Here is a 23,596-nt window from a genome sequence, read left to right on the forward strand (position 1 = left end):
GACTTGTTCAGGGGTGAGGTTTGAACTCGTGACTTTGGCGTGAGAGGTATGGATGTTAACCACTACGCCGGGATCACCCCCTCCCATACAAATTGTATGGAGGGAACTAATATCATGACATTTGACTATACGTTTTAGTTTAATTTTTTAGCATCTTCAACTATGACATTTTTTTTTCTAAAAACGTTTGGTACATGACATTTACCACCTCTGGTTCTAAGCAAATTGATTAAGCAATTTATCAGAAGTCGTAAAACAGATATAAAAAAAGTTTATACTCATAACACAGAGCAAAAAAGAATGTAGGTATCTGACAGTATTTATTCTCCTTTTTGATTCAACAAATTAAAGATGTAGATAGATATTTAAGAATAGAAGAAACGAGAATTACACTGAAGTGAAAATAAAATTTGAATGATTGGTCATAATTTAAAAATCTATGATCTGTGAATACAGATTACTGTTTTGGAAGGCTCTGAAAAACCTATACAAACACAATTGATCATTTTGTCAAGCTTCTGCATTCATGTTCCATCAGATGTCACAGCTGTTGTTTGCGGTGACATCTATCGGAAACTAGACACAATCTGTTTTCCTATAATTGTTCACAGAGGACACTGCAGTGCAAAACATGTCTGGTACCTCTATGTATGCATTTAGATTATTATTCGAAGTTCTCTCTTTTTTACACAATCTGCACACAAAATAGCTCACCCCTCACAGAATTTCCCGACGAATTTTATGTATGGGCGGGGCATAAAGTATCTTTTGCGCAGAATATGTAAAAAAGAAGGGACTTCAAATGTAAAATCAAATGCATATATAGAGGTACCAGACATGTTTTGTATTGTCAGGTACTCTATTTTGTAATCTGTGAAAGGGAAATCACAAATCGAGTGTCAATAAAATACACGGCATATTGAGAGACTGAGGTCGGGAGAGCAAATTTTCTCTCTTAAATTTGAATTTTTTGGCTCTCTGGGAACTGGTAGTAAAGCAGGTAAAACTGTATGGGGAAAAATCATTTTTAATTAATTGTAGCTTGTTTAACAATAATTTCCGGGAAAAAACTGAACGCCAAGTCCCTGATTAATTTCTTTAGGTTGTCGTTCACTTTTTTTGACCTGAATATGCACCGAAAGCGAATTATTCCCACTTCTCTCAATTTCTATATGGGGATTTTTATCACTTCCTACCAGCGGAACAGCGCCATCTCTGTGGAAAATGGTCGAACAAAATGATTAATTGTTTTGGCAACCCTGAAGAATACAGATCTATCTGGCAGTGTACGTTCTGTTTGTGGTGCTTAAGATCGATGGAAAATTGCACAGCTTTTTCGACAAGCTTGATGTGCATCAATATAAGCAACATAACAGCAAGACAAAAAAAAAACATATATTCCAAGAAGCCACCAAACATCGCATCACAATTCTCACCTAAGATGAACCTTCAGGCTGGACGCCTCAATGAATGCCTTATCACAGTGCGTGCATGGGAATGGTTTCACCCCAGTGTGAATCCTTCCGTGTCTGGCGAGGTGACCCGGACTGTAGAACTGTTTCCCACAAACTTCACACTCGAACTTCTTTCCCTGACCACTAATACTGCCGCCACCGTCCTCATCCTCATCAGAGTCTTCATCCTCATCGAAATCACTTATCACATCAAACTGCTCTTCATCACCCACTAACATTTGCTTCACCGGACTGTCCAGGTCGATGTGATACATCTCCAGTTGTTCCTCGCCGTCCAGATCATCTTCATCGTCGTCCAGGACCACGTCCGCTGCCGGAAAGTAAAAGTCCGGCTCCACTTTGATCTGCTCTACACTGCTACTGCCCTTGCTGTCGCCGGTGGGCTCCATTGCTTTCTGCTTCTATGACGACTGGCTTCTGGCGAACTTCCTGCAAGAACAGAGATAGACGGAAACACTTTTAGTTACCTACAAACCAGAACAGTTTAAATAAACAGAAACATAACTAACAACTACTTTTCGCAAACAAAGACGTAAATATTTGCAGATGCTCCAAATCCAATGAGGAAAAAAGGGCACACTCACACGTATAGCCTCACCTTCGCTCGCTTACTGGGGCTGGCGGTATACCGCGGTAACCAGCAGCAGCCAGACACACCGAACTGACCTCTCAGGTTGAGCAACACTTGCCTGTATGCTTACTCATATTTTTTTTTTCTACTCACAGCCAGTGGGGGCTTGCTTTGACATCAACCTACTTTTTTCTCTCGTTTTATTTTCTGTTGAATGTTGATCATTCCAATTAATATCTGGGCCAAATCGGCGAGTGAATGAATCGAACGAGGCGAAAAAAAAATAATAGTAGGGTAAAAGTGCTTTCGAATGTACGAACGCGACGCGACGCCCCGACCTCGCTTATTGTGTGTGTATGTATCCTAGTTAGCATCAGCCCATAAGCGAAGCAACCGAAAAGAGCAAAGCAAAGCAACCATGTGGACGGTCGGTTTCGATGACGACAACGGTGAAGTACCTTCAGCGGCGAGAGTGAGAGAGATTTGAAGCTGAGCTGAGCTGAGCTGGGGGAGATCTGAATTTCGCATTTAGCGCAGAGAGGAACAATCAATCAGGGCAAGATGAATGACGATTTCTCAGGTCCACCTCAGTGCGATCAACGAAGATCATAAAAATAAATGACGAATGCGGAGCAGTAAATTTTGACAATTTATCCCACTGCGACCTAGCAAGAAGTACAGTCGACTTGTTTCGCGCTCCGGTATTTCGGAAGTTTTCTCGGTATTCGGTTGGTTTAAATTATCAGTTTTTTCTCGCTTAGTGATTACTGGCATAGTACCCGGCTAAACAATTATCTGAAAGTGAGTTTTTCTGAGAAGAAAGTGGTTTTCGGCGCCATCGGAAAGAAAATTGTTCACTTGCAATTGCATATTCGCAAACCAATTTGCGCTTCATCGGTGCGTGATCACGCATACCTGCACACAGATCATCGTCATCGAGTGTCAGCATCTGCCTCCGCATTTATACCGGTCATCCATCATCGTGTGTCCAGCTGAGTGCCGAGCCTAATACAAGCACACCACTACAAAGATCGCCCGCACACGCGCATCGAAGGTCACCCACGCTGCGCGTCGCTCCGCTGCTGCTGTGTAATCACTCGGTGGTAGTAGTATAGCAGATAAGTTTTTTTTTCCTGTTTCTTTCTTTCTCTCGCCCATCAGTTAAATTTAATTTTGTGTTTCTGTGTTTGTAGTTTTTTTCTGTTTATTGTGTCTGTGTGGTTTTAAGCATCGTTTCAGTGGTAGAGCGTTTACCGCTCCCACTAGTACGGCAAAATGGACGTCTCGTCAGAAGACGATATGGACATTTTGTCGGAAGATGACACCAGTTTGCCACTCGATGGCAAGAAAAGACGAAAACGTCCTGTCATTCATGGTTCGTCTCAGAAAAGCCCCCGATCGCGAGCCTATCCAGATGACTCGACTGGGCCATGGGTTGTCTACTTTCAGCCCAAAAACAAACCTTTGAACTTGATGCAAATTTCCACTGATCTGACGAAGCGATACTCAGCCGTGACCGAAATCACGAAGGTTAGGCATAATAAACTTCGTGTTGTCGTTTCTAACCTGAAGCAGGCTAACGAGATTGCTGCCTCCCAGCTCTTTACGATTGAGTACAGGGTTTACATACCAGCTCGTGATGTGGAGATCGAAGGTGTGGTCACCGAAGCGAGTCTGACCCCCGAGATCTTGGAGAAGCAGGCGGTTGGCCGTTTCAAGAACCCCTTGCTCCCCCCGGTGAAGATACTGGATGTCCAAAAACTGGGCTCAGTATCTGTCAGCGAGGGTAAAAAGAGTTTTACCCCCACAGACTCGTTCCGTGTGACCTTTTCTGGTTCAGCCCTTCCTCACTACATCGAGCTGGGAAAACTTCGACTACCTGTGCGCTTGTTCGTTCCCCGGGTCATGAACTGCCAAAACTGTAAGCAGTTGGGACATACGGCGTCCCACTGTGGCAGCAAGGCACGCTGTTCCAAATGCGGGGAGAAGCACGAGGATGGCGCCTGCACAGTCACTGCACCAAAATGCGTGTACTGTAAGGGAACTCCTCATGGTCTCTCGTCATGCCCGGTGTACAAACAACGCGGGGAAAAACTAGAGCGCTCTCTTAAAGAACGTTCCAGGCGGTCTTTTGCAGAAATGCTTAAGACAGCCAAGCCATCGACCAACGAAACAAATCCCTTCGCTCTTTTGTCAGATGACGAGTCTGGCTCTGACTTGGCTGAGGAGGGAGTTTCTTTCAGTTTTCCGGAAGGTTCTGCCCGGAAACGAAAACGCATCCGTTCGCGGAAAGTTGCAGATCAAGAACCCCAAATCAGCTTGCCCAAATCAAGGAGTGGTGGAAAAAAGGAGACTTCTACTCCTCCTGGATTCCGCAGAACTGATTATACCCAGGATTTTCCACCTCTCCCGGGGACATCCAAAACCCCCGATGCCCCAATTTTCAGAACACAAGCCCTTTCTTCATCTGGGTTGTTCTCATTTGATAACATTGTGGACAGTATCCTCAATTACCTCGATATTTCTGATCCTCTGAAAAGCATTGTTCTGGCAATGCTTCCTACTGTGAAAACCCTCTTGAAGCAGTTGACATTGAAGTGGCCCCTCCTTGCAGCAATCATCTCCTTCGATGGATAATTTTCCAAACGAGGTCGGGGATTTGATCACTGTTCTACAGTGGAATTGTCGAAGTCTTATTCCTAAGATAGAATCGTTTAAGTTTTTGGTTCACAATAATGATTGTGATGCATTTGCTCTATGTGAAACTTGGCTCTCTTCAGATATCGATCTTCCTTTTCATGATTTTAACATTATTCGACTGGATCGTGAGGATTCGCGTGGAGGAGGAGTACTTTTGGGGATCAAAAAGTGCCATTCCTTCTATAGAGTGAATCTTCCACAATTTCCAGGTATTGAAGTTGTCGCATGTCAGGCTTTTGTTAAAGGCAAGAGCCTTTGTATTGCTTCTGTGTATATTCCTCCCCGAGTTTCGATTAGTCAAAAACAACTTTCAGATATCTGTTCAGTTCTTCCTACTCCACGGTTGATTATGGGAGATTTTAATTCCCACGGTACAGGCTGGGGGGAACTGTATGATGACAACCGTTCTACTTTGATATATGACCTCTGTGATAACTTCAATATGACAATTCTTAACAATGGAGAAGTAACACGTCTGGCTGGTCCATCCTCAAATGGAAGTAGATTAGACCTCACACTTTGCTCTAATTCATTATCGTTGGATTGCACGTGGAATGTGATCCAGGATCCCCACGGTAGTGATCACTTGCCGATCAAAATTTCGATTGCCAGTGGGTTCAATTCGTCGGAATCCGTTAACGTCGCGTACGACCTCACCCGTAATATCGATTGGACAACGTTCAAGACCGCGATAGATGAAGCCGTGTCGTCGGTAGAAGAGCTTCCACCGTTGGAGGAATATAACTTCCTCTCCAATCTGATCTTGGACAGCGCGCTTCGAGCTCAAACTCGGCCGGTTCCAGGAACGTCTTTTCGTAGGAAACCTCCTACCCCTTGGTGGGACCAGCAATGCACTGAGGTTTATCGTAAAAAGTCCGACGCGTTTAAGCTTTTCCGGAAACGCGGAACACCCGAGTATTTCGAAGCGTACTCGACTCTTGAACACGAACTCAAGAGCCTCATCAAAGCCAAGAAACGCGGATACTGGCGGCAATTCGTGGACGGTTTATCGCGCGAAACGTCGATGAATACGCTTTGGAACACGGCGCGAAGGATGCGTAACCGGTCTTCAAACAACGAGAGCGAGGAGTACTCGGATCGGTGGATTCTCAAGTTCGCGCGAAAAGTATGTCCTGATTCCGTGCCGGCACAGATGATTCCTCGCGAAACGACGAATTCGGTAGACGAGATCAGCCAGCCTTTTTCAATGCTAGAGCTCTCACTCGCGCTCCTTTCGTGTCGCAATTCGGCTCCGGGGGCTGATAGGATCAAGTTCGACTTGTTGAAGAACCTCCCAGACGTCGCTAAGAGGCGCATGTTGAACTTGTTTTGTCAGTTCCTGGAGTTTAATATTGTTCCAGATGATTGGAGGCGAGTGAGAGTTATAGCCATTAAAAAGCCTGGAAAACCCGCGTCAGATCATAACTCGTATCGTCCCATCGCGATGTTATCGTGCATTCGAAAATTGTTGGAGAAAATGATCCTTTTTCGCCTCGACAAATGGGTTGAGACGAACCACCTACTCTCAGATACTCAATTTGGTTTCCGTAGGGGTAAGGGAACGAACGACTGTCTCGCGTTGCTTTCCACAGAAATCCAGTTGGCTTTTGCTAAAAAAGAGCAAATGGCTTCTGTGTTCTTGGATATTAAGGGGGCTTTTGATTCAGTATCGGTTGAAGTCCTTTCAGACAAACTCCACGCTTGTGGCCTTTCCCCATTAATTAATAACTTTTTGTACAATTTGCTGTCAGAGAAACACATGAGCTTTTCTCATGGAAACTCTACAGCTTCTCGATTTAGTTACATGGGTCTCCCCCAGGGCTCATGTTTAAGCCCCCTTTTGTACAATTTCTATGTCAGAGAAATTGACAATTGTCTAAGTGACAACTGCACGTTGAGACAACTTGCAGATGATGGCGTAGTGTCTACGACAGGGCCCAAAGGGGTCAACCTGCAAGGACCCTTACAGGATACCTTAGACAATTTGTCTACTTGGGCTATCCAGCTAGGTATCGAATTCTCCACGGAGAAAACTGAGTTGGTCGTTTTTTCTAGGAAGCATAGCCCAGCACAACCAAAGCTTCAACTTTTGGGTAAACCGATCACTCATTCCATGTCTTTCAAATATCTTGGGGTCTGGTTCGATTCCAAATGCACCTGGAGATCCCACATTGAGTATCTGAGACGAAAATGCCAACAAAGGATCAATTTTCTCCGAACAATTACCGGAACGTGGTGGGGAGCTCATCCGCAAGATCTTCTAACGTTGTACCGGACAACGATTTTATCGGTTTTAGAGTACGGTAGTTTTTGCTTCCAGTCGGCGGCTAAAACTCACATCATCAAACTGGAACGTATCCAGTATCGTTGTCTTCGTATCGCGTTAGGATGCATGCACTCGACTCATACGATGAGTCTCGAAGTGTTGGCGGGCATGTTGCCACTATCGGATCGGTTTTCGGAATTGTCCCTCAGGCTCCTCACCCGTTGTGAAGTTATGAACCCACTGGTAATCGAAAACTTTGAGAAGCTTCTTGAGCTAAACCCTCAAACTCGTTTTATGTCATTGTACTACGTGTACATAACTCAGGATGTCAGCCCTTCACAGCATAATCCTCATCGTGTATGCTTCTCCGACTTCGGCAATTCAGTTAGTTTTGATTTATCCATGACGCGGGAGATTCGTGGGATCCCAGAACATCATCGTTCCATGATTGTTCCGTCAATTTACGCTGCAAAGTTTGGCCAAGTTGATTCCGCAAGATCGTTCTTCACAGATGGATCACTAATAGAGGCGTCCGCTGGTTTTGGTATTTATAACGAATTTCATAGCGCCTCTCGAATGCTTCAAGCTCCTTGTTCCGTATATGTTGCTGAGCTGGCGGCAATACATTATACGCTAGAAACGATCGCCTCACTTGCACCAGATCATTATTTTATTTTTACGGATAGTCTCAGTTCTGTCGAGGCTATTCGATCCATGAGGCCGGTAAAGCACTCCTCGTATTTTCTCATGAAAATACGAGAGCTTCTGAGTGCTTTATCTTTAAGATCTTTTGTCATCACCTTTGCATGGGTCCCATCTCATTGCTCGATTCCGGGCAATGAGATGGCTGACTCACTTGCTAAGGTGGGCGCTATGCAAGGCGATATTTACGATCGACAAATCGCCTACAATGAATTTTTCTTCATTTATCGTCAACAGTCGCTCGCCAGCTGGCAAAATAAATGGAGTGAAGGAAGTTTGGGACGATGGCTATTCTCGATCATCCCTAAGGTGTCGAAGAGTCCTTGGTTCAAGGGGTTGGATGTGGGTCGAGACTTCATTCGTCTGATGTCTCGCCTCATGTCCAATCACTATTCGTTAAACGCTCACTTGTTTCGTGTTGGGCTGGGAGACAGCAATCTCTGTGAATGTGGACAAGGTTACCAGGACGCCGATCACATCCTTTGGTCTTGTGCTGAGCATCGTGGAGTCAGATCTGAGCTATGCGATTCCCTTCGGGCTCGAGGTAGACAACCTAATGTTCCAGTTCGGGATATTTTGGCTAGACGTGATCTGGAGTTTATGAAACTCATATATGTTTACTTTAAGAATACTAACCTTAGATTGTAAGTTTGATTAACCTTGTGTTTAGTTTGTGTATTGTGCGTGTAGTTTTTTTTTATGTTTGTCTTCAAGATGAATAGAAATAAGTTCATGTTTTAGGATTAATTAAATATTTGTATAATAAATCATATTTCAAACCTCCTTCTCCCTTTCCCCATCCAAAAAATTGTAAATCTCCACTAACCTCGAGACGACCGCGAGTAATCGGTTCAATTCCTTTAACTCTAGATTTAAGACATGAATCATGTATAATGCAAATGATAACTCGGCTCTGTAAAGTTTATTCGATTGAGCCTGTACAAATAAATTAATATAAAAAAAAAAAAAAAAAAAATTTTGACAATGAAAACTTCTGTAGGAATAAATTTTATCTTGGTGAAAACGAAAAAGTTCAACAAATAAGAGAGAATACTTGGCAAAAGTTGTCGCGATAAGCCAAAAGATTCAAATAACGATAAGCGACAGTCCACGGCCTTATAACAGCTTCAGTTCAGCACTGCTAATGCTAAAAACTTTTAAATCGACATTATTCAGTATCTCTAAACATTGGAAATAATCAAACCCTATATCTGCATTATGTATGTAGTACATTTCTCGATGAACATTTCAAATGGTCCTATCTGCTTTGATCGATTCTCTTCATCGACTTTCTCTTTTCATAACCACTGCTATACAAACAGATTTCGCGCTAATTCTACCACATAGGGTAAATGTTGGCTTCGGCACCCATTGACTGTTTTCGGCAACCAAAATTTAAACGTTAATTTCACTATGTTTTCCCATCAACGCACTTCCCTGAATGTGTCCAAACGATTGTTTAGCCTTTCAGCTTCAATCTGATTATATTTGAACGATCGAGCAATCCAGTAATGCTACATTTTTCTTCAAATAAAGCATACGCACTACAAAATGAGGTTGATTTCGAGTTGCCGATAATAGAACAGCTGGTTAACACGCAGTTCTAATGGGAAGGTTGCCGAAGAAAAAGAGACTGCCGACAATAGTCACACTCACCTGAGAAGTTTGGAGCGTTGTAAAAACGCTTTCAAAACGTTTTGAAAAATTCTGTCGATTGGAATGGATAGAGAAGCAAGCAGCAGATGAATGTAAACAAACAGACACATCATATATGTGCGTGAAGCTGAGAAAATGCTAGTAGAAGTGCAGACGCTGCTTAGATTGACGAGAATACGTAAATTCCCCTAGTTTGATAAAAGAGGTTCTTATCTAGCGTCCAAACCGTCAAATACAACAGGGAAAGAATTTGGAGCTGAGTTATTGACGAAAGAGAAAGTCGATGAAGAGAATCGATAGGACCTTTTGAAATATTTATCTAGATTTGATATTTTTAAAACAAATCTGAATTCATCCACCGATGGTGAGATCTGACCTTCTTACTTATTTAAATTTCAACAGTGGTCTTCAAGGTCCTCACAAAAAAGATTCAGCCAGACCAATTTCAAATGAGACGTTTGTCGACATGAAGCTCATATGAGGTCAATGATCTTGTAGTTTATTAGGTTACAGAAACGTTGAAACTTATGCTTAGATTTTTTTTAACTTAGAATATCTCAATTATTTGTTTTTCCAAAACCTGGGAATTTAAAAAAAAAATTGCAATGACAGATCTTGAAAATAAACTACTATGTAGTAGATTCCTATAGTACTGATGTCATTGGATTCCTATAGTACGGTCGATCCGGCATTAACGAATACACGTACCATATGGGATTAGAGCTAACTTATGCGTGATAATGTTTGCACCATTGAGCAATGTCAAAATATTGAGTAATCCAGCGGATTAAGATCGGGGCTGAATGGCGCCCAGAACGGAAGATGTTCCTGCAACCACTTCTGAGTGAGCCCCAACTTGTTGAAATACAACATTTGGCTTCGGACCGTACTGTTCTTTGATCCACGGAAGAACATACTTACTTAAAATCCCGATGTAGACCTCCGTGTTGACCTTGTCGCCTTCTGGAATGAACACCGGGTCCATTTTTTGCCATCGGAAGCCACCAATCCAAACACCATAACGCTAGCAGGCTTGGTCAGAAACACGTTATTGTTCTCGTCGGCCACGTCTTTTACCGGAAGATGTACCGGTCGGTTCTGGAATTTGATACGGGATCGACGGTAAACATGCTCTCGTCGTTGAACAGGATTACCGGATTTTTTCGCTTAAGAAAGTTCAAAATTTTCTTGCATCGTTCGACTCGTAGCTCCCGGATGCGGTTGGTAATCATGTGAGTTTTTTTTTCGTGCCCTCGACTTCACCCGGCAATCTTCCTTTACGATCTTCAGTGCCGTAAAGTCACTGATCCCGTGTTTCTTTGCCATTTGTTTATTGAACGCACTAGATTCACCCGAATCTTCCTTTTGATAGCAGCGATAACCCTCGGAACCCGAGCTGACCTCGGACGATCTAGGGACACCTTCGCGGATAGTTGTCCTTTCTTTTCTCGGTCTAAAACCCTTTTGACGGTCCACCGGGACACTCCCATGGCGATTGAAATGTCTTTGTGCGACATTTGCGCGTGGGACAAATCATGAATGCGCTGCCACTTCGTCATGGTGCAACTGTCAAACTAAGTTAATCATTTTCTTTTATACACAGCCTACTACGGTATGAGCTATAGTTTACGTGCATGCAAAGAAAACCAAGGCATTGGTGCACAGGTGAAACGGGAACCTTATTTGTACGATGGTGCAAACATTATCACGCATACGGTAATTGGGACCAAACACTGGTTGACGGCAATTTGAAGAGATAACTTCCTGGTGTCTTTGGAGAAGTTGTTAAGCTGTTAGTTGGTCACCTTTTGGGAAGCGTCAGTTTCTGGTAGAACACAAGTCTGGTCCTGTGGAAGATCCGGAACATCCGTAAAAGTGGTCAATTCATGAAACTGATCCTAGAGCTCCGCAGTTTTTTAAACCACTCATAGCCGTCTTATCTCAATAAATTCCGAAATTAATACTGAGGACCACGGGATGGTCCACTAAAAGATCCGGAACATCCGTAAAAGGGTCAATTCATGAAACTGATCCTAGAGCTCCGTGTTTTTTTTAGAAACCGCTTTAGACACCTTATCAGAATAGATTCAGAGTTGTGTTCGGAATATGGACTCTCGAGACTACGGGATGGTCCACCGGAAGATCCGGAACATCCATAAAAGTGGTCAATTCATGAAACTGATCCGAGAGCTCCGCTTTTTTTTCGAAACCACTTTAATATTAATAAGAACTCAATAAGACGATATGTTAAAATGGTTTATTGATTAAATTTTTATGTGATGAATAAAAACTATGAACATTAAATATAGTCCCTTGTTAACTTGTTGTTACCGCAAGGCAATTAATTTAGGATCAAGTCTATAAGCCAACCCGCATAGTTGCATAAGTCGTAGCTGATGTCGATACCAAGGTCAAGGAAAAGAAATGAAAAGTAAGGCAAAACAACGACAGCTCGCTTACATAATCTGACTGCACTATTTACTTAGGATGCATATGCGCTCGAGTAGGATAAACACGCCCACACGCGACATATCTGCGCATGTAGATTAAGATTAGTTTTCCCTCTTTGTTCATCCTTCACGAAGGATAATAATCTAATGTTTAAACGTTACAAATGTTCGGATTCTTATTTGTAGAGCCATATCGGATCTGAGTTACAAAAAGCAATAAATTAATGAGCACATTGAGAAATCCCGGTTCCGAAAAGGACATAGTATACTGCCCATAAATGAGAAATTGGCTAATGTGCCTGAAGCACGAAATCGAGAAAAATGCAATTTTAACATTTTTGTTGGTTGAATAAGTTTTACTAGATAAAATTGTCTTTTAAAATATACATAACAGTATTTGCCTATGCCGGAAACATCCCGTTGAATAAAAATAACGAAACTAATAGCCATTTTCTTTAAAGGCTGATTTTTAATCATAGTAGCCATTTTTTCAATTACAATCTCAGGGAAATTCGCCAAACGGTCATTTGTTTTGGCTAACGTGCATACGTTCTCGTTTATTGTGGTGTGAATTCCAGCTAGATATGGCTTTAAATTATCTACAACAATACGGAACCACTAGTGAAAGTGAGCAGGAGCCAGATGACAGTATTCCGCGTCGCAAACCCACAAAGCAAGAAGCAGTAGCTCTGGAGACTAAAACGATTAAGCGAATAAAACACACAGTGGTGCCTGGAAATTGTGCAGCATGTCCTCTGGATTGTGAATCTAAAATAGATAGAGAAATGCGGCTACGCATCAATGAGTTGTATTGGAACAAGACGCCTGCCGATCAAAAAGGTTTTATCCGGGAAAACGTTCTGCAGATCGAAGTTAAACGTAGACGCATACGTGCCGTTGTGCATCGGAAATGTTTTACAAATAAATATCATTTGAAAGATTCCTTTTTTAGTTCGCAGAACGTTTGTGCAATATTTTTTCTGAACACAATTGAGTATGAAAAATCTTGCAGGTATGAATTCTGTTCTTAATAGGCGTAGTATTTGTTTGTAGTACATCAATTGTAAATTTCAGTAATACTATCTCTCGCGCGTTCAAGAAAGAAGCATCGCGTGACTGGAATATTGATAAGAGGGGTATGCTTCAAAAATTAAAGAGCAGAGATCTGAAAAAGATGGTCACGGAAGACATACTATTACATAATCCTACGATATCTCACTATCGACGGATCCATGCTCCAAATGTTAAATACTTGCCTTCGGACCTTTCAGCCAGACGCTTGTTTGATGCATATATTGCAAAGCAGACCGATGAAAATACGAAGTGTTCATACCAATATTACTGCGGGTATGTTTTCTTGTATAAATCTGTGGACATTTAAAAAATTATATTTTTTACTACAGCATACTTCGAGCTATTAACATCAAATTCACCAAGCTTGGACTAGAAGAATGCGAAGTATGTGAAATTCACCATCAGTATGTAGCTGAGGCTGGCCATAATCATGATTCACCAACAAACGAACCAGCAATTGATCTTTGTGAAGCCTGCAAAATGTGGCACGATCATAATCTACGGGCACGCACATCTCGTGAAGAATATCAAAAGGATAAAACCAATAAGAAAGCAATAATTAAATATGTCCGTTGATCTGTAAAAGGTATTTTTTTTGCATTCAATAACAACACATGAATATCTATTGAGTATTGATGTTTATTACAGGTGGTTCAAATACCAAGGATGGACTCTTATAAAACCGTCATATTCACGAAGCGAATAAACATTTTGCACCAAACGTTTGCTCCAGTTGGAGGAACAAAGCATGGTTTAGTATATGGTTTCGTTTGGGATGAATCCATTAGCGGAAGAAAGGCATCAGACATCACGAGCTGCTTTCTAAAATATCTGCAAATTGAGCGGAGCGCTAAGCATATTGTGCTTTGGCTAGATAATTGTAGTAATCAGAATAAGAACTGGAATCTGTTCTTATTTATGATCCTTCTTGTAAATTCAACGTTGCTTGAGACTAACGTTATTGAATTTAAGTATTTTGAACCGGGACACACCTTTATGTCCGCTGATTCGTTCCATCATGCTGTTGAAAAACGAATGAAATCAGCTGATAAAGGGGAAGTTCATACATTTGAAGATTTTTATACTTGTGTCAACACTGCTCAAGAAAATTCCGTCGCAGTGAAAATGCAGGCATTTGATTTTTTTACCTGTGATATGACATGCAAACCGGCAACCAAGCTGAGACCTCGACCGAAACTTAATGAGGTGAAGCTTATCATATTTTCAAGAGGATCGTATAATTTTACGTACGCCAATGAATTTTCTGGAGCAACAAAATCGTGCAACTTCTTCACCAGAGAACAAATCAGGAAAGTTCAATCAGCTGATTTCGACATTTCATCTACGATGCATTTCCGGATGTTACCAAAAGGAGTCGAACTTACACGTAAGCAAGGAATAATACAAAAAATTCTACCGTTGTTGCCTCCCGACAAAAAAATGTACTGGTATAACCTTCCAACCCACGATGACATATCGGATGAAGAATCATAATACCAATGAAGGAGTATAATAATAATGTGTGATTATATTGTAACATTTACCATTTTCATTTCTCTTGCTCTTTCCATTTATTATACATCAATAAAACTGTAATAAATAAATAAAAACATTCTTTCCATAATATATTTAATTAAAGACTCTTGCGATAAGCTGTAAAACCGAAAAATTTCTGAATCTTTAACATTTATTTAAAAAAAAAAATTATAAAAGTTTAACATAAAACAAGTCTTGAATCCTGAATCTTCCGATTTTCAACTTGATGCCTGTGACCACTTGACTATAAAACCATCTTACTGGATGTTAAAAAAAATTCCCTATTAAAAACACACTGGTTGCTGCGCTCGGTTTCAGACTGATCATGCACATTAGACAATTTCTCATTTATATTGCACATTAGCCATCTAGTTTTTCAAGTCGTTTATCCGCACGAATCATTTTTTTCAAAATTGTATACAGTGGGGACCTTGACAAAAGTGCCACATATCAACTAACACCATTTTTTCGATTTTGACAAAAATGGCTTATTAGCCAATTTCTCATTTATGGGCAGTATATAAGGACTCGAAAACATAGATTAGTCCTTTTTAAGCACGTAGAAATTCGATTATAACTAGCAGAAATTAGCTAAAAGTTCGGTATTGAGATGGACATGGAAAATTCCATAGTTACAGGAAATGATTTTACATAATTATAGATCGCTAATGCAACACATAAATTTAAGATCACCTTGTACAGAATGGAAAATAAAACTAAGTTCGTAGGTTACTCAAGATTCTTCTCATTTTTGAATCCGAAAGAACTTTCGGCCTAGAAGCGAAAACTTCTTTCCTTAACCGGAGAAAAAAAGTAGCTCCTAGAATCAAAAAACAGTGTCTGACCTAGTAAGCGAAAGACTCTCCCTAACCGGAGAAGAAAGTAGCTTTGGCCGCGACACTTGTAGCTCCAAAGAAAGATCTTCAAGAAGTCACCACGAGAAAGAAGTCCAATAAATCCAAGGAAAAAAACACGAAGTTCTAGAATCACTTTCATGAATGGAGCACTTTTACGGATGTTTTGTATATTTCGGAGGACCATCCACTGGTCCCCAGGGTCTGGTCAGGTTCTGGTAAGACGTTAATGAGTGGTTTGCTACAGGATTAGTTTCTTCAATTTGCCACTTTTACGGGTGTTCCGGATCTTTTAGTGGACCATCCAATGATTAAAATAAACAAGTTTTTAGAATAGCCATGCTTTATGCTATGAAAATATGGTCTAGTTGTTGCACTACCAGGAAAAAGCACTTTAAAGTTCTGAAGATGATTTTGTAGTTGCCTCCCTGGTATAGTACTACCGAGGTCAAGGTATAATCAACTCTGCACACTGTGCCGAAACACAGCATGGCACACTATTTGGCTCTTTAGGACACACGTTGACAAGTAGGATACAATCGAGATAATATAAAACGGCATCACTGTCGAGAGTTGACGTTTTGCCAATCGTTGCTAAGGTTGACTTCTTTGTTTACTCCATTGGATTTCACATTGGGTTCGGATTCCAAGGAAAAATGCTGAGTATTGCCTGCACCTGTCTGCACCATGGAACTAAGTTTATCTCATCCGATTCGTAGCGAAAATCCCAGCGGCTTGAGGTTTCGTCCAGAATCGCTTCACGCCAACAGAGTTGTTCCACACCAAGGTCGATCGAGAGGGTCGATACAACAGTCAAGGTGGCCAAAATGGGTTCCCTTCAGCAACCGTTGGTCAAATGCCTGTAATATCGTCCAATACGACGGTATGGTGCGAAATGCGATCGGCGAACTGAATGGACAAAAATCCTCTGAACGACGACAATATTGTACCAGCTGCGGAGGATTTTTGTTTTGTTTTACAAGATGGTTATGCAGAAAAACGATAAAGAAAAAACCACATCACAGGGGGTGTGGGTGATGGGTTTTGTTTTTCGGCCTGGTTTGAATACCGGTCTTGCCAAGGGTCTTCCGGGATGAAAATTGTATCGTTTTCTCCTAGGTTTTTTTTTTCTTAGGTATCCTTGCCAGTCATTGGTTTTAATTGGTATGGACTTCGATGGGAAATCCACAGGACTTTATAGGGATGTCCATACCAGTGGCGTCGCGTAACCTCACTTTTTACCTGTTCAACGACTTTGAAAACGTTATTTAGGGTCATGCTTACATTCAAATCAGTTTCAAAAGGCGCAAGATCTTCTAGTTTCACTGATTTGTATCCATTGGAAGCCATTTCTTTTAATTTTTTTAAGTTTTGAGAGTTTTTGTACAGGTAGATTGAGGTTAGGGCGGCGCCACTGGTCCATACAAGTCCTAGTACTTCTTAGGTGATGTCGATATGTATTAATTCCAAATATTCAATCAGGTCTGGACTGTCAGGCCATAGCGAAACAGTATAGGATTTATAGGAACTGATCAATGAAATCAAAAATGCAATTACATTGTATTCCGTGAGTACACCCCATCATCAACGATCCAATCTGCACTCTTCTGTTGCACTAGTTCGTCTCAAAAGGATCCAGTGCGATGTGGTCTACCACATCAATCAAGGCCTTGCTCAATCTCGAAAGCGCATGACGCATGACGACACTTAGTAATTTGCTGGTCGGTTAGATTCCATGCAGAACAACACCCACAGGGTACAGTTGAATTGCAGATGCGAAGTTTATCTGGATCGTGCACCATTTCCGAGGTATGACAGATATGAAGTGGGGGACATTTGATGGTTTTCACTGGTGGTACATTGACCATTGGTGTTGATTGATGGTACCTTGTGGAAAGTATCACATATGCAAAGGATCGTGAACTTGATAGGCTTGAACGTGTGTAATTGGGTGATGGTAGCGATACAATAGGCTTGGGTGATGTCTTCGAGGTTGCGAAGTTCTGAGTCGATCAGAACTTTTTCGAGGATGTTGTTTCTAGGGTGGGAGTGAACTTTTGGCCGTTCGAGTTCTGGGTTTGATTTTGTCGGGCAGCATTTTACTGGCAGCTGGTGAAAATTTCGTCCACCGTCCGTTTCTTGTGGACGGGTCATATAAGTTGTACTGCTTCCAGTTCCTCTTCCACTGCCCAATCCGCTCTCATTATAATGAGAATTAAGCTTAATATTTGCCATGAACCATTGTCAATTATATAAATCAGTGGCGTCGCCCTAACCTCAATCTACCTGTTCAACAACCTAAATAACGTTTACAAAGTTGTTGAACAGGTAAAAAGTGAGGTTACGCGATGCCACTGAGATAAATTGAAAGTGTAAACACAAGCACAAAAGTCGAACCTAAGGGTTGCTAAACTCATGGGATATTGACTTCTTGTATGATACACTTCGGCCTACTTTGGAATGATCGGCACAACACTTGGCACAGCTTTCGGCACTGTCAAAACTCTTGGCACAGATTAAGGTGTGCAGAATTGAATACCTCTTGACCGAGGTACATATAATTTCGAATGTTGAGACTTTAAAAAAGTCCAACAAAATAATTAATAATTTCAGGCAAAAATCGTTGCAATCCTCAATTGAAACAATTAATTCCCTTGATATTTAGATAAGATTTAGTTTTTTTTAAGATGACAATTGCAGGTATAGAAAATCTGTTTAAAATACTGAATTACCAAAGCAGGAACAAAGTGAAGACAATTAGATATATATCATAAGTTACTTTAGTATCTGGAGCACCTAGGTTAAAATGAAATGTAGTTTAATTTGAATTTGAACCAAATAAAGAGTAAAAAAATCAAAATGTGAAATGTTTGATTCCGAGGAGAATACTTATTAATTTTTTAGGGGAATTTAAAAGGAATTAAAATTTTAATTCAAGAGAAAATGCGAGGAGAATGACTACAAAATTCTGATAAACATCCTAAGGGAGTTATGACCAGGAATCCAAGATAATTCAGAGATAATGTCCTAAGGATTTCTGAGATGAATTTTCAAGGAGGTTCTGGGGAGAAAAAAGAAAGTTCTGGGCTGAATTCCTAGATAATTCTTAGAATACTTCCATAGGAGTTGCGAAAATCAAAAGCAGTTTCCTTTCACCGTAAGGAGATTCTGAGGAGAATTTTGTGTGGATCGTGAGGAGGATAGCAAGGGAATTTTAAGTATAATTCAAAGAAAATTTTGACGAGAATTCAAAGTATTCAAACAGTATTTAAGGGAGGACACATGTTGAGATCTCTAAAAAGTGGGTTTTCAACTAAATTTCAACTTTATTTTCGAAAATTTTCAGCCCAAAATTTTGATTTGAAATTTGTAAAAATACCAAAATGGCAGCGTTCGAAAAAAAGTTCGATTTTTCGTTGAAAAAATCGCTACTCAAATGCGCGTAAAAATCGAAAAGTTGGAATATCCAGTTTCTGTTGCAGGGCTGCCAACAGCGGATAAATAATTATTTGGCTGAACTTTTTCGAAAATAAAGCTGAATTGATTGCATTTAAACCCGATGTGATTGCATTTATTCTAACGACCTAAAAAAATATAAAATATCTCAACAGGTGTCCTCGTTTGAAGGGTGTTCAGATGATGATTAAAATGTGAGAACATGTTCAAAAGAATTGAATTCTCAGATTAGGGGAAAGTTGGGTAATATGGCCAATGGGACAATGTGGCCACCCGCTTAAAAATCAACTTATTGAACATATTTTACAAAAAACCTGTTGCAGGTTTAATGTTTCAATACTTCAACTATCCATTTCATTTAAGTCTAACAAAATACTTTTCTCTAGAGCAAATATTCGAAAAATGTTAGACTAGCTCAAAATGTCAAAACTGTTATAAGATTTCTGAATCAGAAAATAAGGTCTATCAGTCGGCGAAAGCCATCATCAACTCACGCCTAACCTACGGAATCGAAGCTATGTTCCTTGCCAAGCCCCGATTGATCGAAAAGTTAGCGCCGGTCTGGACTCTATCAGGAGACGACAAGGAAGATTCCCTCCTCACGGAGGCGAACAATTCACTCAGGGAAGCATCCAACCCGACTCTCCGCCCAATATCCAAGGTTCGGAGCGAGGGGTTGGAACAAGCCGAAGATTCTGACCGACCACACAATCAAACACCAATTCAGAGCTGGTGCCAATCCTTCAGCGATGGCACAAGCGGTACTCGAACTCCAGAAACGGAAATACGGAGGATACACCATTCGGTACTCGGATGGCTCGGTAGCCCAGGGAAAGGTAGGAATCGGGATTTTCGGTCCAAACCTCGCGGAATGCCATAGACTCTCGGATGAGTGGTCCATTTTCTCTGCGGAAGCCATTGCCGCCTTCATTGCAGCCATCATTCCCGACGACCGACCAATAGCCATCTTCACCGACTCCGCTAGTGTGGTAGCCGCACTGGAATCCGATACAAGCAAACACCCTTGGATCCAGGCTATACAGGAACACGCACCAAACAACACAGTCTTTGTGTGGATACCTGGACACTGCGGGGTCCATGGTAACATAAAAGCGGACCAACTAGCCAACTCAGGTCGTTGTATGACCAAGTACACGCGAATTGTACCTGGTCCGGACCTCAAAAAATGGGTATCAAAAATCGCCAACGAAAAATCAGAAAAATTAAAAGAGACATCTCCAGGTGGGCGGACCCACCGATACATCGAGAGCAGGTCATAGCAGTGTTGGAAAAGTTCGCGATATTTCACGAAGTTCACCAAGGGAAAAGTTCGCGAGTCATAGTGAGTTTACGCGAACTTTTCCATCACTGGGTCATAGTATCCCGACTTCGAACACATCATACAAACATCTCCCACAACTACAAGGGAGACGGACTTTTCCATAGGATCTGTGATCTATGCCGAATTCCACAAACGGTGGATCACATTATCTGCCACTGTCCGAAATACGAAGCACCAAGAACCCACTACGACATCCCGGGAAGCATCAGCGATGCCCTCGGTAACGATCCTACCAGAATTACAGCCCTTTTAGCTTTCCTGCGGGAAGCTGAGCTGTTCGATCTAATCTGATCACCGGAACCAGAATCTCACAACTAACCACCCACATCAGCAACTATACAGATCAACGCAACGAAAACGGAATTCTTCAACAAAATGACAGTATTAAGACAGCCACTAAGCAACTAAGGGACCCCTTTCGGAGCCCCACCCTCGGAGGTTCCCTTCCAGGGCCACCAAATTAAAAACTCCGTAGCTAAAAACTCTGTTTCTTTTCGGAAATCCCCTCTGGGATCCAAACTATGTTGTTAGGGTAATTTCCCTCTGCAATTCCCCCCCCCCCTCAAATAGGGGATTTCCCATCTGGGATTCCCAGAGACGAACCAGCCCAAGGCTGACAGTCTCTTTAGTAAAGAAAAAAAAATAAGGTCTATCAGTAGTTTCTTATAACTTATCGTTGATATTCCTTCAGCAGCTTTATAAATGGTTATTGGTTTCTTATATGATGGGATGTTTTTCTAGTTTTTAATAAACATTAAAGATTTTCTTAACAAAATATTACTTAAGTCCATTCGGGGCAATATGAGCACCACTGATATTTCAACTAAATTCTTCAATTTTGCATCATTCCTTTCATAAATATGACTGTATCATATGAAATCACGATTAGAAGCAGCTGCTGAAAAAATATAGCCCTAAAAAGGCAGTACTTCTTAAATTTAATTTAATTCACAGAAAATAATTGCTTCTTTTAAATCTTTTTATGCTAAAACTGTTCATTGTTGACCCTTCATAAAGCCTCAAGAGAGCAGAATATTCTTACCCGTTGTTTGCAAGGTCACTCAAACCACCCCGACAGTATGCTCATTTTACCCCAACGGTTTAATTTCGGTTACAAAACGAATATTTTTTAAGTCTTCTTTCATTAGATTCAAATGTTTACTTTTTTTATTTGTATTTATGATGTAAATAGGGCTTGAAACTATCCATTTGGTTAAACATCATTCGACTGAATTTCCACTGAATTTTTTATGATTAGTGATGATTTCCTTAAGATGACCAAACTGCTCCACTTTTCCCCTATAGAAACCAAAACTTTTTTTGATTTTAAATGGGTTAATATTAAACAATATTAACGATTTCAGGTGTTTAATTTTGACAAACTTTATAATAAGTTGGTGCAAAAAAACACATCATCAGTTATAGTAAACATTACCTATATTTATAAAAATAAAAAAATCTGCAACTTATAACTTAAGTTACCAACGTTTATTGATTTTTCCCGGTTCTCCCGTCAAATTCCCGGTTTTCCTTCGTAACTTTCCAAATTCTTGGTTTTCTCGAATCGCTACCCTAATAAAATTTGTATGGCTATTTTGCTTAACGACGTGTTCAGGATATCATCCAAAACATGTGGAATAGTTACACATGTTTACCACAAACTACTACTCCAGCAAACATTTAGTTCTTTTTTGGATACTGGGATTTTAACAAAACTAGAGAAACCCATCCAAATGCTAAAATAAAGCGAGATATCCGAAATAACAAGATATTGACCTAGAGATTGTCCTAGATTGCTAGTTTTCCTACCACAGTAGGTTTAGTGCATACCTTTCGACAAATTCAATAATCTAAAATTCCATCGGAGCACAGTCTTCACTTGATGTAGTTTCAAGGATTGTGCCCTTGTCCTCTTTGCCGGAATTCTGGAGCCACCAGTGAGTGCTCCTCGATTATTAAACTTTCATTCGAGTGAAGTAGTTAGTACACCAATTAGGTGCCCACCACTAACTTAAATTCTCTCACACCTACATAAACATTCCTCGTCACTTCGTCTGCTACATTGTTACCATTTGCTATCAAAAGCCATTGAACCAGATCAATCGACAAGCCTCACGAAACGTGTAATGTCAAAGGTGCAGCTGCAACCCCGACACCATGACCTCATAAAAAGCACGAAACTCAATCGAGATTGTATCATCTCCGCCTGCCAGCCCCCACCCGAAAAAAAATGTCAACTTTCACTCCAATTTCTCGTCACCTTCGGTCTGTTTTAGATAACTAACGAGGTCTCCTCATTCAATGCAACCTCGCTCGCGCTTCGTTTCGCAGCGTGCTTGCTTCCCCCATTGCCCCAATCCATTCATTCCCCCGCCAGCTGAGTTGCTGCTGGCTGAGCTGATTTCGAGAGCACTCTTACCTTGTCCTCTTTTTCGTTGATTGGGTCGTGGCGGTTGGTTGGTTGGCTGCTTGGTGGCACACTCGGCCAAGTAGTAGCTGATGATGACGCTGCTGCTGATGATGATGGTGCTACTTGCCGTCGTCGTTGTTACGATAAAACCAGGCAACGCACTTACCCTGAAGGTCCACTACTGCCGTTTGCGTTCCGAAAGACCACACAACTTCTCCTCGACAGAACTAGATTTTGGTCCACCTACTTTTTTTTGATCTGTCTGTTCACAGCAGCGCTCGCCGTCTCAAACCTTCGTCGTTGAATCGATCACGAAATTCGGTCACCATACTCTCATGAGCCCAATTTGCAAACACACAAGATAGGTACAGAAACAAGGACAGAAAGAACTTCTCCCGGAGTCAACTTCTTGATCACGCACCTTGTTTTCTTGGTTCAAGCACACCGATGACCGACCGACCGGAGAGCGTGTCCTAATTTTTCTAGGTCAACGACGTCGAACGCGACACTATTGCCTGGCTCCGTGTGGCGGTAGTAGGAAAAGTCCTTCGAAACGAGAGCTCTCTTCCAACAACAGGCACCACAAACTCACTATTTTGCTTTACAACACCGAAGTGGGCTGCAGCTGTAGCAGCACTAGCACCATGTATTTTTTTACACACAAACGATGACGACGGCTGCGGCGGTGAAGGAGGTGCCCTAGAAATGCACCCCAAAGCAGATGAGGCAGCCCCACGAGGGAGGAATGAAAAAAAAACACCACACAGACACAACAGCAATGAGCAACAACAACAACGTTTGCAAAACTTTGGCACAAAATTTAATGGCCAGCGACGGAATAAAAACACGCGTCCACACCGTGAAGGCTACCGAACAAGTCTGACCGACTGCGTCGCAGACGGCGACGGCAAGCTTCAACAACTTCAAAGAGCAGCAGCTCCCGAGACGGCTAATACATAGGTGTAACACGAGACGGCTAATACATAGGTGTAACAGTCGGAAGAAGTGTTAGTTTGTTTACTTAAATGAACCATGCCCATTTTGTTATGGCATGTTTGCTATACGAAATGCGCCTCGTGTTTATTAGCGAATTTCACATCAAAG

At 41.4% G+C, this 23,596-nt stretch overlaps 1 protein-coding gene across 2 annotated transcripts in view; it reads right to left on the reverse strand.

Annotated features, from left to right (window-relative positions):
• LOC135700372 (zinc finger protein 84-like) overlaps nucleotides 1-23,419 on the reverse strand; it is a 36,794-nt gene extending 13,375 nt beyond the window's left edge. Inside the window, exons 1-2 of one of the 2 annotated variants that reach the window (XM_065220862.1) lie at nucleotides 22,502-23,419; nucleotides 1,692-1,904 (exon numbers count right to left, since the gene is read on the reverse strand). In XM_065220862.1, coding sequence (XP_065076934.1) covers nucleotides 1,692-1,864 — 173 coding nt within the window. In that variant the 5' untranslated portion in view covers nucleotides 1,865-1,904; nucleotides 22,502-23,419. Of the gene's footprint in view, nucleotides 1-1,436; nucleotides 1,905-22,501 lie in introns of both variants that reach the window. The other variant, XM_065220860.1, reaches the window with a different exon arrangement.
• Nucleotides 23,420-23,596: the final 177 nt, after the last annotated feature.

The sequence above is a fragment of the Ochlerotatus camptorhynchus genome, unplaced genomic scaffold (genome assembly GCF_037179485.1).
Source record: "Ochlerotatus camptorhynchus isolate MF236.1 unplaced genomic scaffold, CSIRO-AGI_Acam_v1.1 ptg000135l, whole genome shotgun sequence".
Taxonomy (NCBI): Eukaryota; Metazoa; Arthropoda; class Insecta; order Diptera; family Culicidae; genus Ochlerotatus; species Ochlerotatus camptorhynchus.